Source organism: Lissotriton helveticus, chromosome 12 (genome assembly GCF_964261635.1).
Source record: "Lissotriton helveticus chromosome 12, aLisHel1.1, whole genome shotgun sequence".
Classification (NCBI taxonomy): Eukaryota; Metazoa; Chordata; class Amphibia; order Caudata; family Salamandridae; genus Lissotriton; species Lissotriton helveticus.
Window position 1 is genome coordinate 843,282,853 of NC_136073.1, and position 14,735 is coordinate 843,297,587.

A 14,735-nucleotide genomic window follows, 5' to 3' on the forward strand; every position below is an offset into this window, starting at 1 on the left:
GGTTCGTTCTCTCACTAAACAAATCAAGAACATTTTAGAGATTTTGCATATTATCAACCCTCATACAGAGGGAGGCCACTGATGAAATGACAGTTGAAAGTTGGCATCTATAAGAACCAGAACTGAATTAAAAACTTACGGGGCCGCATAGGGGAATGGACCTTCTGCCTGCATTTGAATGTGTGAAATCATGTTTTTCTTCATTTTTCTATTTTGGAAATGCCATTTACTTTATTATACATAAAAAGCTCCCAATGCAAGTGAGTGGTTTATCAAGTATATGTTAATGGGGTCAATGGAAATATACAAACTAGTGTTAGTGTCTTGTAATTTCTACAATTAAAAGTATAAGCACTTTCCATGTGCACAGTCACATTCTTCTTTTAAGGTCCACTTCTCAATGACTTGGATAAACAGTCGAATGGATGATTTCAAATGGATTCTCAGCTTAAATGGGCATGGATGCTGGTGCCGGATATAACAACATCTGGTTTTAAGTCTGGTGAACAGCAATGGCCAAGTGACACTTTTGAAGGCCAATTACATATATGTATATTGCCTTTAAGCATATATTAAACATTATTTTAACAATTTCGAAACCCGACAGCATCACTTACATGTAGATTCACAATGTTACTGAGGAGTTATCTGCAGTGCAGTGCTGTGACTGCCTCCTTTATTACATACTAGCTTACCCGTCGCGTGTTGCTGCGATCTCATAAGAAAGGAAACTCAAGGAAACTCGTTATGATAACATTCAATTTACATTGTGTCATTTTTATTGAAACGTATTCATTTTAATATGGAAAAAGTTTCAAAGTGTTGTTTTAATTCTATTTATTTATTCGAGTGCTTGTGGATACACAATATTTTTTGGTTTTCCCTCTGGTGCGTAGACGAATAAATCAGAAGGTTTTCCTTCGCGTGAGCTGGCCACATACAGTTGTCCATGTGAGAAGCACGGATTCTCCAAATCTAGTCCACACACTAGCAGCGATTGTCCTTGTGCTTTGTTGATGGTCATTGCAAAAGTGAGTAGCACCGGAAACTGTAAAGGTTTGAATTCAAAAGGCATATCTGTTGGGATCATTGGAATACGTGGCAACAGTACATCTTCCCCCTTGAATTTCTCATTCAAAATTGTAGCTTCGATGACATTGTTCATCATCTTTTTCACCGAAAGTCTTGTACCGTTGCAAAGTAGTGGTGGATTGATGTTTCGGAGAAGAATGATCCGCACGGCAAATTTTCAATGTTAAAATGTGCGGTGGCATACCTGGTAAATCCAGTGAATTCAAGAATTCCGTTGGTTAATTGACAACTTCGTCTTGATTCATCACAGTTGGAATACGTGGCAACAGTACATCTTCCCCCTTGAATTTCCCATTCAAAATTGTAGCTTCAATGACATTGGTCATCATCTTTTTCACCGAAAGTCTAGTACCGTTGCAAAGTTGTGGTGGATTGATGTTTCGGAGAAGAATGATCGGCACACCAATTTTCAATGTTAAAATGTGCGGTAGCATACCTGTCAAATCCAGTGCTTTCAAGAATTCCGTTGGGTAATTGTCAACTTCGTCTTGATTCATCACAGTATCGATAGACTTACACCATGTCGCTTCGCCTGGTATTCCGTAAATGGAAAAATTCAGTATTCAAAAGATTTTGAGGGCCCTGGGGGGCCGATATTTCAAAAAATATTATGCCAGAAACCTTCGCGGGAGTGTACTCAACAACTTCCCAAAGTTTCATGGCGATCGGATGAATGGTGTAGTAATGCATATGCCAGAAACCTTTGCGGGAGTGTACTCAACAACTTCCCAAAGTTTCATGGCGATCGGATGAATTGGGTAGTAATGCATAAAGGACAAACAGACAGACAGACAGACAGGCATACATTCGTTTTTATATATATAGATTACAGGAAACATTTAAAACACACTGTCATGTATCACGACACCATGGAGCTCAACACACACCAGGGTCAGACTCCTGAATGCCGGACTGCATGGGCCATGAATGTATGTATGCTCAGATAAGGAGAGGCAGTCTGTTCCTGGCAGAAAAAATAATCAACTGCCAACGAAATATGGTGTCTGCTCCAGAAATCATAATATAACGGGAATGCCAAACAAGATGGCAGAAAGGGATAGATACTGCTGCCAGAAGCCATAAAACGGAAGTTAGAAGTGACATTGTGGTCATAGTGTCTCCAGCATGCCGTCTGCCAGGGCACTGTGGAGCACAGGAAGTAGGGCCTCCTTGGAGCTGCTGAAGATGCGCAAGTGAGCAGTCGGCAGGACAAGGATCAACTTGCATTATGCAAGAGAAGTTTCTCTGAGTGCTTTATAGCTGATATCATGTAATCTGGTCCACAGTTTGGCAGCAGGGCAGCTCCTCCACGTGGGCAGAGGAGCGTCGCCCCACTACTTTCTTGCAGTGCAAGAAGCAGAAACATGAAATGGTATTTTAAATACCATTTTATGTTTCTGCTTCGTGCACTGTGAAAAAGCAGAAGGGTATTCCTGGTAGGGGGCGGGTGGGTGGACTTTCCTGCTCCAGGCAGGGGAGGAGTGGCTTGCCCACTGTTGTGGACGCTGACAGTTTGGTCAGCCCCAGGGCCGACCAAACCAGTCATCCACACTCTGCATTTTCTCTATGTAGGCTGGATGCAGCCTACAGAGAGAAAATGGCTTCCCCATAGATGCTTGTGGGGTCAGCATCCTAGCCAATCATAACAGTGCCATTGCAGCGTTTTGATTGGCTTAGGGGAGGAGAGGGAGGCTGCCTGCTTCCTGTAAGGCGTTAGGCGCAGAGAGGAGATGTGATGTGAAGCAGGACAGGAGGTGAAGGTAAGTTTAAATGTAATTTTTTTTAATTATCCCCCACCATGTGACCCCCGGCGCAACCGCCACCCGCCCCTGGCTCAGCCCCCCACCCGCCCCTAGTGCAACCCCCACCCGCAAGTAATGCCAGCCGCGACTGCTGGTCACACTCAAGATATGTGACCGGTGTCAATGGTCACCTATAAGTAACACTGTAACACTACACAATTCAACAATTTCACAGTATCTCAAGTATCCCTGACCTGGAGGATTCTTTAAAATGAAAACATCAAAGTGCTTCTCCCGAAATGTTACTTTCCTGCTTGGGATGTCAGCATTGATGGCACTGACTTATCCAGTCTCAAATATTCCAGCATACTTCAAGGTTCTGCAGAATCCATTAAAAGAAAAGCTGTATATAGAACCACAACTAGATAGGAACCAGACACTTGGAAACTAAATGTAAGTTCCGATAGTGTTCTGCTTCAGAACGTAGGAGGACCCTCAGAGAGGCATGCTTCAGCCTCAGGTCCTCTCCTCATTCAGGACAAGCTATTTGTCTAAATGAGCTCACCAAATAGGGAGCTCTTATAAGAGATGACTGAGATGGAATCCTAACTGTAATATTAATGTATCTAGTGGTTTACACAGCACTATATTCCAGGTACCACTGATCGGGTTAAACACACTACGGAACATCAGGAGTTAGTATTAACTCTACATTTCCGAAGTCAGTCAACGAGTTTCAGCCATCAATCAAGCTCTATGGGGCCATTGGTCTTCATCACGACCAGGGATCCTTCACTCTTTCCCTACCCCTAAGTGTTGTTTTGCTCCTATAGGTGTCAGGAGTGTGAGTGTAAAGTACTTATATTTTAAAGAAAAGTGGAAAAATGAGAAAACAGGATATACTTGCAATTCAAGCTTCCTCGTTATACATAGTACCTAAGGGATACGCAGTAAAGGAATCTACTCTTATAGTAGTTGCCATAGTTCAATATGGGGTTAAATTATTGGTTAACCACTTCCTAAAACTAACAAGAACAATACCACACCCATGTCAAACACTGCAAATCACACATGGAGAGAGAAACCCCTGTATGTTCTTTCTTTTTTTTCAACAAAAAACATTAGTCTTAACGTAAAGGAAAGAGAAAAATATCCCGGAGAGGGAAAGTAACTCCCTGTTGTCACACACTAGTGGTGTGTGAAATTCACATAATTTGCTTTCGCATAAAAACTCAGAGAAGGTGTCCTGTTGTTCTCTAGTGTTCTCAGTACATTTTTACTGTGAATCGCACGTTACCATGAATGGGGTGTAATTACGGGAAATGACGAAAGACACCATTTCTGGAATGTAACATAATAAGCATAAGGCGTAATTCCAAAAATTACATGACGTACACCTGCATAATTTACATTTCACCCAGGCCTAGGAGACACATTGTAAACAGAAGAGCAGTTAAATAAAGTTGTGTAAATGAATCAAATTACATAAAATGTATTACTGTCCAAATGTAAAAACAATTGGTGCTGAAAGTGAGAAAAAAACGTCTTCCACTTTTCTACGCTAAAGGATGGTACCTGCGGTCAGAACCTATATTTTGCACTCCCCTGCTTGATGGAGGCTTATTGCTAAACTCGAGAATGTATCCATTTAGGCTTGGAGAAGAGGATAACATATGTTGTATCTGTGTATGTGACGCAATCACGCTCGAAATGCATGATGTGATGCATTGTGCCTCTTGTAAAGCATTGAAGAGGGCTGCACATTGTTTTTCGATAAAAGAGGTCCTAATGTCCACGTGTAGTAAATAGGACGTAACTTAAATGTGAAAATGTCAGTTTAAACTCATGGTTTTAGCTAAAAAACAATTAAATTCAACAGTTATAGTTGATTCATGCAACTATATCTCGCGACCCCGCCATGTATAGTGTTTCCATCAATTATGTCAGTTCAGTTGTCAACAGTAATGGTATCAATAATGTCACAGAACATGTCATTAGTGTTGTAATATGTGAGGTCATAAGCAGTGCATGGCGAGGGTGTGCGTTGTAATTGCTTGAAATAGCTATACCTGTTGAATTTCTGTGTTTTTTTAGTTTAAAAGGATACATTTAAACTGAGTTTCACAATGTCACTTCAAACTTGGGATTTGTTTAGCTAATTTCTGAGGCTTTTTTAATGCAAAGCAAGATATTATTAACAAACTTAACAATAGCATCACTTTAACCTTTGTTTTTTTCTTTGAATTTCTAGGTTTTTTTAAACGTAAGGTAATATTTTATTACCATACATAAGGCCAACTTTCCCCCCCATGTCCTGTGTCCAACCACAGAATGCCAGCCAATCCCCCTGCCGCAGATGGCCTTTGGCTGTGGGAGGGTGGGATTGACCGCAGGGCCTGGCCGCAGGCATACCCCCACGGGCAACCAACCCATCCTGCCGTTCACTGTCTTTGCCTGTTCACTGCAACCCACTGCAGACATTCAGGCTCCACTCAACCCTCAGGACCAGATTTTTCTGATCCTGTGAGACTCTAGTGAGAGGGAGCACGGCCCTTGCACTCCCATGGGACTCCCACATCACATACCTCTAACAATCTAACTGACAATGACTCAAGTGTCCTTTACACTGTAAGCATGCACAAACGACAAAACAACATTTCAGACAGTAGCAGTAAAGCAAGAGAGAACAGTGTATAAGAAGCATTTGCAATGCAATAGGTCTCACATTTACGCGAGTTTGAGCTATTAGCACTGTAAATCACGATGCCTTTTATTTATATCTAGGTTTTTAAAACATAAATAAAAGGCATTGTCATTTACAATGCAAATAGCTTAAACACTCACAAATGCGAGACCTATTGCATTGCAAATGCTTGTGTTATTAAAGCTGCCTTTCTTTTTCAAACCAAACCCCCAATTTATTCTGAACTGAAAGCAGGGGAGGCTGATAGTTTGAAACGAAAATTATAATTCTATGGGGAAACCGGAAACATTTTAGGATAGCAGATCACACATTGTGAAATCTGGAGTTGTGTCGCTGGGAAATAAAGAGGGAAATCGGGGCACCACATGCCGTCAAAGGCTAAGTTTCTACACTCCACATTTTTAGGTCTCGCCTGGAATTAGCATCCGAAGGATGCGTCCAGGCTGGAGACTTAATGTTGCCGGTCTCGGGGGAATGAGGGACAAAAGGGTGCCATGCGCTTCTCTTGTGCTGGATTTGACTGCGTGCACGCGCACGGCGGCTCCGTCCACATTCCCAGCAAGTCAGCCTAACGCGCGTGCATGCACACAGACACACACACACACGCGCGCACACGCACTTACACTTACTTACACACACACAGACACATGCAGGCACCCAGACGCAGGCACACACATACAGGCAACCCCCTCTCCCCTCCCCTCTCTTACATAACCGGGCTTCGGGCTTCTCGGGAGCCTCGCAGAGCACTCGAGCTGCTCTGCCATGCCTGCAAGATGCGGGGCTCTCCCCTTAGGCTTGGGGGTCCCGCAGTCTCCCCGCTGGTCTTCACCCGGGCCCCCTCCTGGGTCCCGGGACTTCAGGTACGGCACTTCGCTGTCGCTCCAGGCTCGCGCTCCACCTCAAAACGAAACTTAAAAATGTTGCGCATGCGCAGACAGCCCCCGCCCTCCCACTCCTCCCAGGCCGGATACTGAGCTTGTTATTGACCATTAACCTGTAATGTTCACACTTTATTTTTGCTGTATCCATGGTGACACTTATGGCCGGCTACACCCCCCCCCCCCACCACCACCTAGGACATGGTCTGGATGGGACACCGTAAGTGTGCTGATACCACTCTGGCCAGCCTTCGCCATTCCCTTGGTGCAGTATATGTTTCTCCGTCCCTGTGAGGTACTTCGTGCCTCTAACGCTTGGATGGGAGGGGGTCGCTCTCCCAGGCAGAAGGAGCGCGGCACCGCATCCTTGTCTGGAAGGGTGGGCTTGTAATTATCACTGGAAACGGTTGATTACATCTGGCCGCCATCTGGTAATTGATTATTTCCCCTCCTCCATCCCCCCCACCTCCCACGCTGGTGCGTGGCTGGCACTTAATTGATTTCTGTAACTTCAAAGGCTTCGATGGTGCAGTAAAAAAAAAGAATGGAGGCGTCTCTTGCGTGCAGTTCGCACACTTCATGGCGGCAGCCCTTCTGTTCTCACTCCGTACCTCCTCAAAGACCCCCAACTATGCCCATCCCCACGGACAGCCGGGAGGCGGTGTACTGCTCAGCAGTGTCCCACAAGTCCTCTAACCTTTGTACTTGAAACTCTAGCCTCTCGGGGGACATGCCTTGTCTCTTTCCTCCTCCTCCTTCCGCACGCCTCTTCTCTTCTTGCCATTCTCACCCCCCACCGTCGGTATAATGCGCCCACTGTACGTTCCCTCCCTCTTCAGTCTACACCCTGTATAGTATTTTGTGTCCGGATTTAATCCTCGTCACAAGTCTGCAGTCTCCTTTTTCTCCCACCCATCTTTCTCAGTCTACACTTGTGTACCCCCCCTCTTTGGGCATCTTGTTTTGTTTCCCCTTTCTTCTCCAGCTCCTCCTTTCCTCTCTCCCTTCCTTCAGGCACTTCTTATAAACATGTCTCCCCCTGAGGCCCTTCTCTTTTCTCCCACCCTTCTCCTTATCGCAAGCCTGCTTTCCTTTCTCCGTTTCTCCTTTTATTCTTCTCCAGTTCGTTCCTTTCTCATTCCCACCTCCCCTTTTTCTCACAATCGCTCTCTTTCCTGCCTCTCTCTCCTGCTACCATGTTTCTCGCTATGCCCCTCCCTGGCCCCTTCTCCGTGAATCCTATTTTTCCTTCTCCCTGCCTCCAATTTCTCTTCTCCCTAGACCTCCTCTCCTCCTTAATTTCTCTCCTGTTTCCTCTTCCCCTTCTTCCTCTGCTACGGATTGTCCTCCTCCTTCTGCTCCTTCTCATTCTCTTGCTTCTCTACCTTTCTTTCTCCCCCCTTTCCATCTCTCCACCCTTTCCCTCTCTCCTCAATGTCTCCTGTTAATCTACCTCTCGCCTTCTCCCAGGTCCCTAACCCACCCCCCTTCCTGGTTTCGCAGCGATAAAACAGTGCTCTGTGTGGAGAAGCTCTAGATTTTTTTCTCTTATGTAAGCAGAACTTTGTATCGGGCCGAAGGTGTTGTTTATGGCCGCCCACACTACGGGTATAGTGGGTGTGAGTACACGTATTATTGTGCTAGTGTGGCTGCCGGACGCTTGCCGTCCATCCTTGTAATCCTACTCGCGGAGATACAAATTGCTGCGAGATGACTTCTTTCTAAGTTTTGCTCCAAACAAAATTAATTCTCGTACGATAAATGCTCAAAATAATTTTTGGGTAGAGCATGCTGCCCCAGTCATTCTTATTATCTTTTGATCGCAGAGATCTCCTTCCCTTGCCACTCCACAAAAAGCACCTGCTGTTTCAAATGTTGAAGAAATTGTTTGCTGAGCCACGCCCCCATTAATATTTTAATGTTCCACTCGTAGACTCGTTGTTAAAATAAATCCTCAAAACAAACATATGTTTTAGACCATGATTCAGGCCTGTCTTAATGCTCTCAAGCATTCATTTTGTGTGAGTTAGGGGTGTGGTGACAGGCGAGAAGGGGTTGTTTTTCGACCTTTTCTCGCAGCATTACATATTTGATAGATTACCTAGGAAAACAAATGTTCTGACTGCGGACATATAGCATACTACCTTGTGAAATACATTTCAGAAGTAAAAGCTCGCCAATTTTTGTCAATTTAATAATCACTTTTTATTTATATGTGCTTGTACAGAATAAAGTAGGTCTCACACTTACGGAACTTTGAGCTATTGGCGTTGTAAATGACAATGCATTTTATTTATGTTTTAAAAACTAAAACATAAATAAAAGGCATTGTCATTTACAATGCCAATAGCTCAAACTCGCCTAAATGCGAGACCTATTGCATTGCAAATGCTTGTTCTTACTCACTATGGCGTTGGACCACCCTTAGGCCTCATCAATGGCAAAGCATTTCAACAATACATTAATGAGCACAGCGCAAAACATCTCCGTGGTTGCTGAACCTGGTCAGACTGAAGGTGGAGATAGATGTGACCATGCGCCTAAAGCACACATCATACTTTGTGCATACACCTCTACGCCTCTCAGCTCCAGCCTTGCACTGTGCGGTGGTAAACACAGAAAAGGGCCAAACAAGTCGGCAGAAGAGGTGAGCATCTGAAATCGCTTCTCAAACATGTCCACCATCTTTAAGTGACCAGACTTTATTTTAATTTAAAGTCTCCTGAGAACATAAACTACTATGAAAAATTTATATTTGGAAACATTACATACAAGCACAATTTTACATGCTAATATGTCATGTAAATAAAATTAAAAAACAAGCGTCCCGTCCATCGGCCGCAATAGTTAAAGCGGACCGCATTGTAATTAAAATAAATACATTTCTAAAAGTGTGCGGAACGCTGCATGTTGTAGAACATCATTAAAAACCAGCTGAAGCAGCACATGTCGTGCCTCCAGTAGGAGAAACTAATTAAAGAAAATAGTGCTTACAGACTATAAACCCGTACTGTATAAAATCCAAAGTAAAGGGCCAGTCGTGATGGAAGGTTACAAATGAAGATAAAGCAGTACTAAGGAGGGACTAACAAGCCTATTTATAAATCAGAAGCAAGCATTTATGAAGGGCAACGACACAAGCCTATGAAAAATATAGGGGGAGAGTGGGCATGGCTTCAAATGCATACTCCAATACAGCATGCCTCGCACAGCAGCGCATGCGCACTGACACTAGGCTCAACCTAAAAATGATATCCACTGGGAACTAATTGGCAATGTAATATTCTGTTATAATGAACAGGATCTACATATGCTCATGTCCTACAGGTTAAGTGCTTCAGGGTCTCGTCAAGGGGCTGAAGTATGTTATAGAAATAAAATGATACAGTACAATACAGGTAAGTTAGCTACTGCGGCCCACTGCAAGGGACTTGGGTTTCCGTCTCTGGATTCCCTGCTCAATGCATTCCCGTAAACACCACTCTTTAGTCCAGGCAGCTTTCTTTTGTGAGTGCCTTTAGTATGGTGGAAGCAGGGTTCTTCAAAGACCCTTGTTGAGCATTGCTGAAAATGACATGTATAGCCCAGTCCTTATGAACCACTTAAGCCTGTTGCTGTAACTATCATATGCTAAAGAGGGTATCAGAGCGAACCAAGACCTAGTAAGGGATGTACATCAGTTTACTGACAAACATGCTCTTCACACGTGTGTGGTGTGCCAAGAGGATGTAGGAATGACTCAGGAGGAGGGCAGCAAAGTATAAGTAGGGCATTTTTCTCCAAAAAAAGGATAAGGACTGAAAATGGGTGGGTGCGTGCCAAGTAGTATAACATTGCACTTCATATTGCCTTTTTTGTAGTCTCTAAGAGAAGAAAACAACAGGTGCTGAGTTTGAGAGTGTTTGTATAAGGGGGCATGCATATGTTTCTGTTGTAGATTGAACTTGGAGCTGCCATTTAGAAATGCTGCAGGTATTATTTAGGCCAAACAGGGCATGTAGTGGCACTGAGTGTCAGTGAAAAGACGGACATATCGTACAACAAATGAGATAATTTTAAATAATTCATGCCAACTAGAAGAAGAACAGCATAAAGTGTAAATGCAATTTAAAAAGGGAAACAAAACTGCGCATTTCAAATCCAATACCAACTGACGGTGTTCACCGCCTAAAACTACTGGTCCAAAACTCGCCAGTTTTAAATTAGAAATTTTCCAATAAACTACTCCTTTCCCCTTTCAACTCTGTCTTGAGAGTCATAAGGCGAGGGCATCTGAGCAACATTCACACTAGTCCCTTTGGTCTCTGCTTAGTTTATTTGGGATGTTTTGTGTACCTCTATAATGCCTCCTGAGGCCCCCATTCACAGTGCTCCATGATACTGTAAGTGCAGAAAAGATCTTTATTTTACAGATTTTTATATAGCGTGAACGTGACCCGAAGGTATCGGAGAACTTTACACAAGCACCAGTTGCGTTACACAAGGACACATTCATTTTTGTTAGGCACGGGATATTAAGTGATTTGCCCAGAATCACAAGATTTTGCACGTCCTTGACGAGACGTGAGCCTGGTTCCCCAGATTTGAGGGCGACCGCCCTAGCAGTTAGGCCACATCCTCTCCCCTTTTTCCAGATCTTTCCACATCTTGGTCTACTTAACAAATCCCTCTCCCGACAATATGCTAAAGATAAGGGGACAGTCTCACAAAAGTGGCAAGGGCTGACAGACGGACTGCTCTTTAAAGCTAATATATTAATTTAAGATTATTTGATTTAGATATTGAAAAGTCAGCAAATATGGTCCTATAGACAAAAAATATCATCAATCATGCTTCAGATTTCGGATTTAAAAACAATACCTATTTACACATTTGTAGAAAAGTCTTTTTTTTAATAACCATCACTCATTGGAGTAAGGCTGGAACAATTAATTTGCACACGAGAAACGAAATAGCAAATTGAAAAAAAATAACCAATTTTAAAAGACATGACTTAAGATAAGCCAGCCTGTAACAAAAAGTAATGTAGAAGAGGAAAGAAAGAGGAAATGGGGGGAAAAAAAATCAAATTCATGTTTTGAAAAAAATTACCTGAAAACAGAAAGTAATTTGCTGTGATGCGCTAAGACACCAGGTTAATAAAAAACACTGTGCAACATATATATAAATATCAAGTAACATTCACATTTAAAAAATTCACATTCTGACAAGAAAGTAATCAATGCTGTTCACAACCTGAAAATATTTACCTTTCTAAAATTCAGGTTCGTTACATATCAAAACTCAACTTTCTCCTTTTACTTTATATTCTCTTTATGAACCTCTGTGGCATGCAACAATATGCAATATGTTAGACCGTGGGTACTCACAAAAATATCCCCGAGGGCCGCAAAGTACTGTCTGTGGCATGCCCGATGTCCGCACTGATGCCAGCAGGGCGAGGGTGTGGTGAAAGGTGGGCGTAGGAGGACGTGAAGCAGAAAACCGAGCCTTCACATGACTTCTGTCTGCCACCAATGCTCTATTCTTATGCACCAAGAATTAAAGTGAAAGGAACGCACATGCATGTCAATAAAAATTAACTCTCGGCAAACTTCAAAAAAGTGTATCATGTTTTTACATGTTTAGTGCAAGATCTCTTTAAAACTAAAGTTGTTCCTAAAGATAAGTTGTCAAGGACACCTTTTCTTCTTTACTGTTAGTTCGAAGGCGACTATCAGTCAAGTTCTCTTTATGATGCTGCCTTATACGTATAGCTGAAACACTACATTGGTAGAACATTTTCTAAACAACTCAAGAGAATGTGTTCCAGTTATTTTAATGTTCCACTATGTTTTTATGGTTTTTAAATATATATGTGTGGTTAGAATGCTTGTAAATTATGTGAGAAAGTTTGAATATGGCCCCTTTTGCAGATTGGTGGGGGTTGTTGGCAAGATTCTAGTATTAACTTATGCTCTCTCAGTATCCACCAGAAAGAAAATCAATGCATCATTTGATTGTGTGCAATCGGATTTCAATAGACATCTGCACGCTTTTTTTCAAAAGAGACGAAAGTGTTGTGTTAGAAAACTATAAACCCCACTTCATACCTGTAAATCTTGTTGAAATTAAAACAATGCTTAGCCACATGTTAAAGTCCATCATGGAAACAGTTCTTATTGAAGGCGATTCCTATAAACTAATTATGATGTGTTGATCAGTTATATGAACAAATGCCTTTCACCAGGGGGCGGCAATTAAAGGTCAGGAGGGCCGCATGCGTCCCCTGGGCGGTATATTGAGTTTCCCTGTGTTAGACCCTTCATTAATCCACCCCATTTTTCATTTCCCTCTAGCTTCTCCACGAAGTCATGGAGAGATATTCGAGTTGGAGACATTGTGTGTCTGAAGAACGATGACTTCGTGCCTGTAAGTATGCCAAGTATGCAGTTTCTTGTCCAAAGACTCCTGCCACTTTGTAGACCCATGACAAAAGATCCTTTAATCCTTTAATACTTTACTGGACACATTTTCACCGCTAATTATTGAAGTCACTGTGGTTTCAGGCCAAAACTTCAGCTATACACGGAAGAAGCGCCTTTGCCCTGTAAAATCTCTGTTATTAGCACCTGTATACCCAATGTCCTGTTCTAACTAACAGCTTTACAGGTGTGGAGAGGGGGGCTGGCATTCACATCTAGGGTCTTCATCCATAATTCACCTCTTCAGGAGATGGGTTGTGATTCTTTTACACTGGACCTTACAGATCCTTTTTGGGTAGACACACTGGGGAGTCACTCTGCTTCAGGAAGCCTTGCTTCTGGTCAATCAGTCAGTACCTCTTGTGTGATCACATGATTTGCATCTAAATAAAGTTTGAAATTAATAGCTGTCGACATTTGTCGTGTTTCTTTTGAAGGCAGACATGCTGCTGCTGCAGACTTCAGAACCTAACAGTCTATGCTACGTCGAGACTGCCGACATTGATGGGTAAGGAGTTTAAGAGAAAGGAGTCCTAGATTCGCCAACACAAAGCGATGCATGTCAAAGGAAGGATTTAGGGCCCGCACAGGTGTGCAGTATTATGCCACTTTATGACTCCTAAAATAACAAAAATCAAAAAACCTCATTGCCTAGCACAAGGTACTTACAGATGTGGTTCATAGCAAAATGCACAATCTTATGGGACCACTAAACGGTTTGGCTACTCCAAAGAATTTCATAAGCTTAGGCTTGTGCATAAGTGAAAATGTGTATATTTATTTTGAACCAGAAATATTAACAATTTCATGTACGCATGGACTAGGGTGATGCTATTTGCATTTTTTTTTTAAAAACATGACGGCCTGATTATTTGCTGCACGGTTGTGTTATTGGGCCAGCTGTTTAGCAAGTCATGCACTGGTTAACAAGAAGAATGTCAGTGAGTAAATAGTGGTCAATTTAAATGATGACACACCCCTTCCCAAAGACACCAGAGTTTTGACAGGAGCTTGCTTTACAAAATAGTCGTATAATACAAATTCTAAAACACTTAGGGGCCAATTTATATCTTGGTGGACGGGATACTCCATCACTACAGTGACGGATATCCTGTCTGTGGATATATAAATCCCATAGGATATAATGGCATTTATATTTCGGTGGGCGGGATATCTGTCACCGTGTTGACAGAGTAACTTGTCCGCCAAGATCTAAATCAGGCCGTTAATCACTGAAATGTTTCTCATTGCTCAATGTGTGTTCTACTAAACAACTGGCTTGTTACATTAGCCGTTTAAGAAATAAGCAATAGGTCCGTCTTTGATATTCCAACACAAATAAGCACATATTTTAACAAATGCTGTTTATGTTTGAGAGAAAAGTGAACGGCCCAGAGATCCTGATACTGGATATGAATCCCTAGCGAAGTTGGAGGAACTTTTGCTCAAGGCTCTGGGCCTTTGCAGCCTTGAATATACAGTTGAGGGAAGGGTTGTGAGCAGGTGTTCCTCCTTTTCAAAGAAATATTATGCTCGAAGGGTAATTCCTTTTTCAAGTAACTCACATTAATAATCCAGGTTGGTTTGAGTGAGAACAGTTATTTTTATTCACCACATTATTATGTTCATTTCACTTGTTTTTAGTTTTTTGCAAAGCAAATTATTAGGGAAAGTGAACAGCCGACACGTGTTTTGCCCTATGCGGCTGATAGAGCCAGGGCTTTCTCAAGGCTAGTATTTACATTCCACCATCATGGTATCAGCGATGAGTCTGTGCATTTTCAAGTTAGTAATGGGACATTGTAATTAAAATCCAATTTTTGGTGGTCATAAGAAAAGTAGTTTCTCGTCG

At 42.4% G+C, this 14,735-nt stretch overlaps 1 protein-coding gene across 1 annotated transcript in view; it reads left to right on the plus strand.

Annotated features, from left to right (window-relative positions):
* LOC144798879 (phospholipid-transporting ATPase IK-like) overlaps positions 1–14,735 on the plus strand; it is a 441,858-nt gene that overhangs the window by 200,671 nt on the left and 226,452 nt on the right. The window contains exons 7-8 of the mRNA XM_078669971.1: positions 12,758–12,830; positions 13,321–13,391. Coding sequence (XP_078526097.1) covers positions 12,758–12,830; positions 13,321–13,391 — 144 coding nt within the window. The remainder of the gene's footprint in view (positions 1–12,757; positions 12,831–13,320; positions 13,392–14,735) is intronic.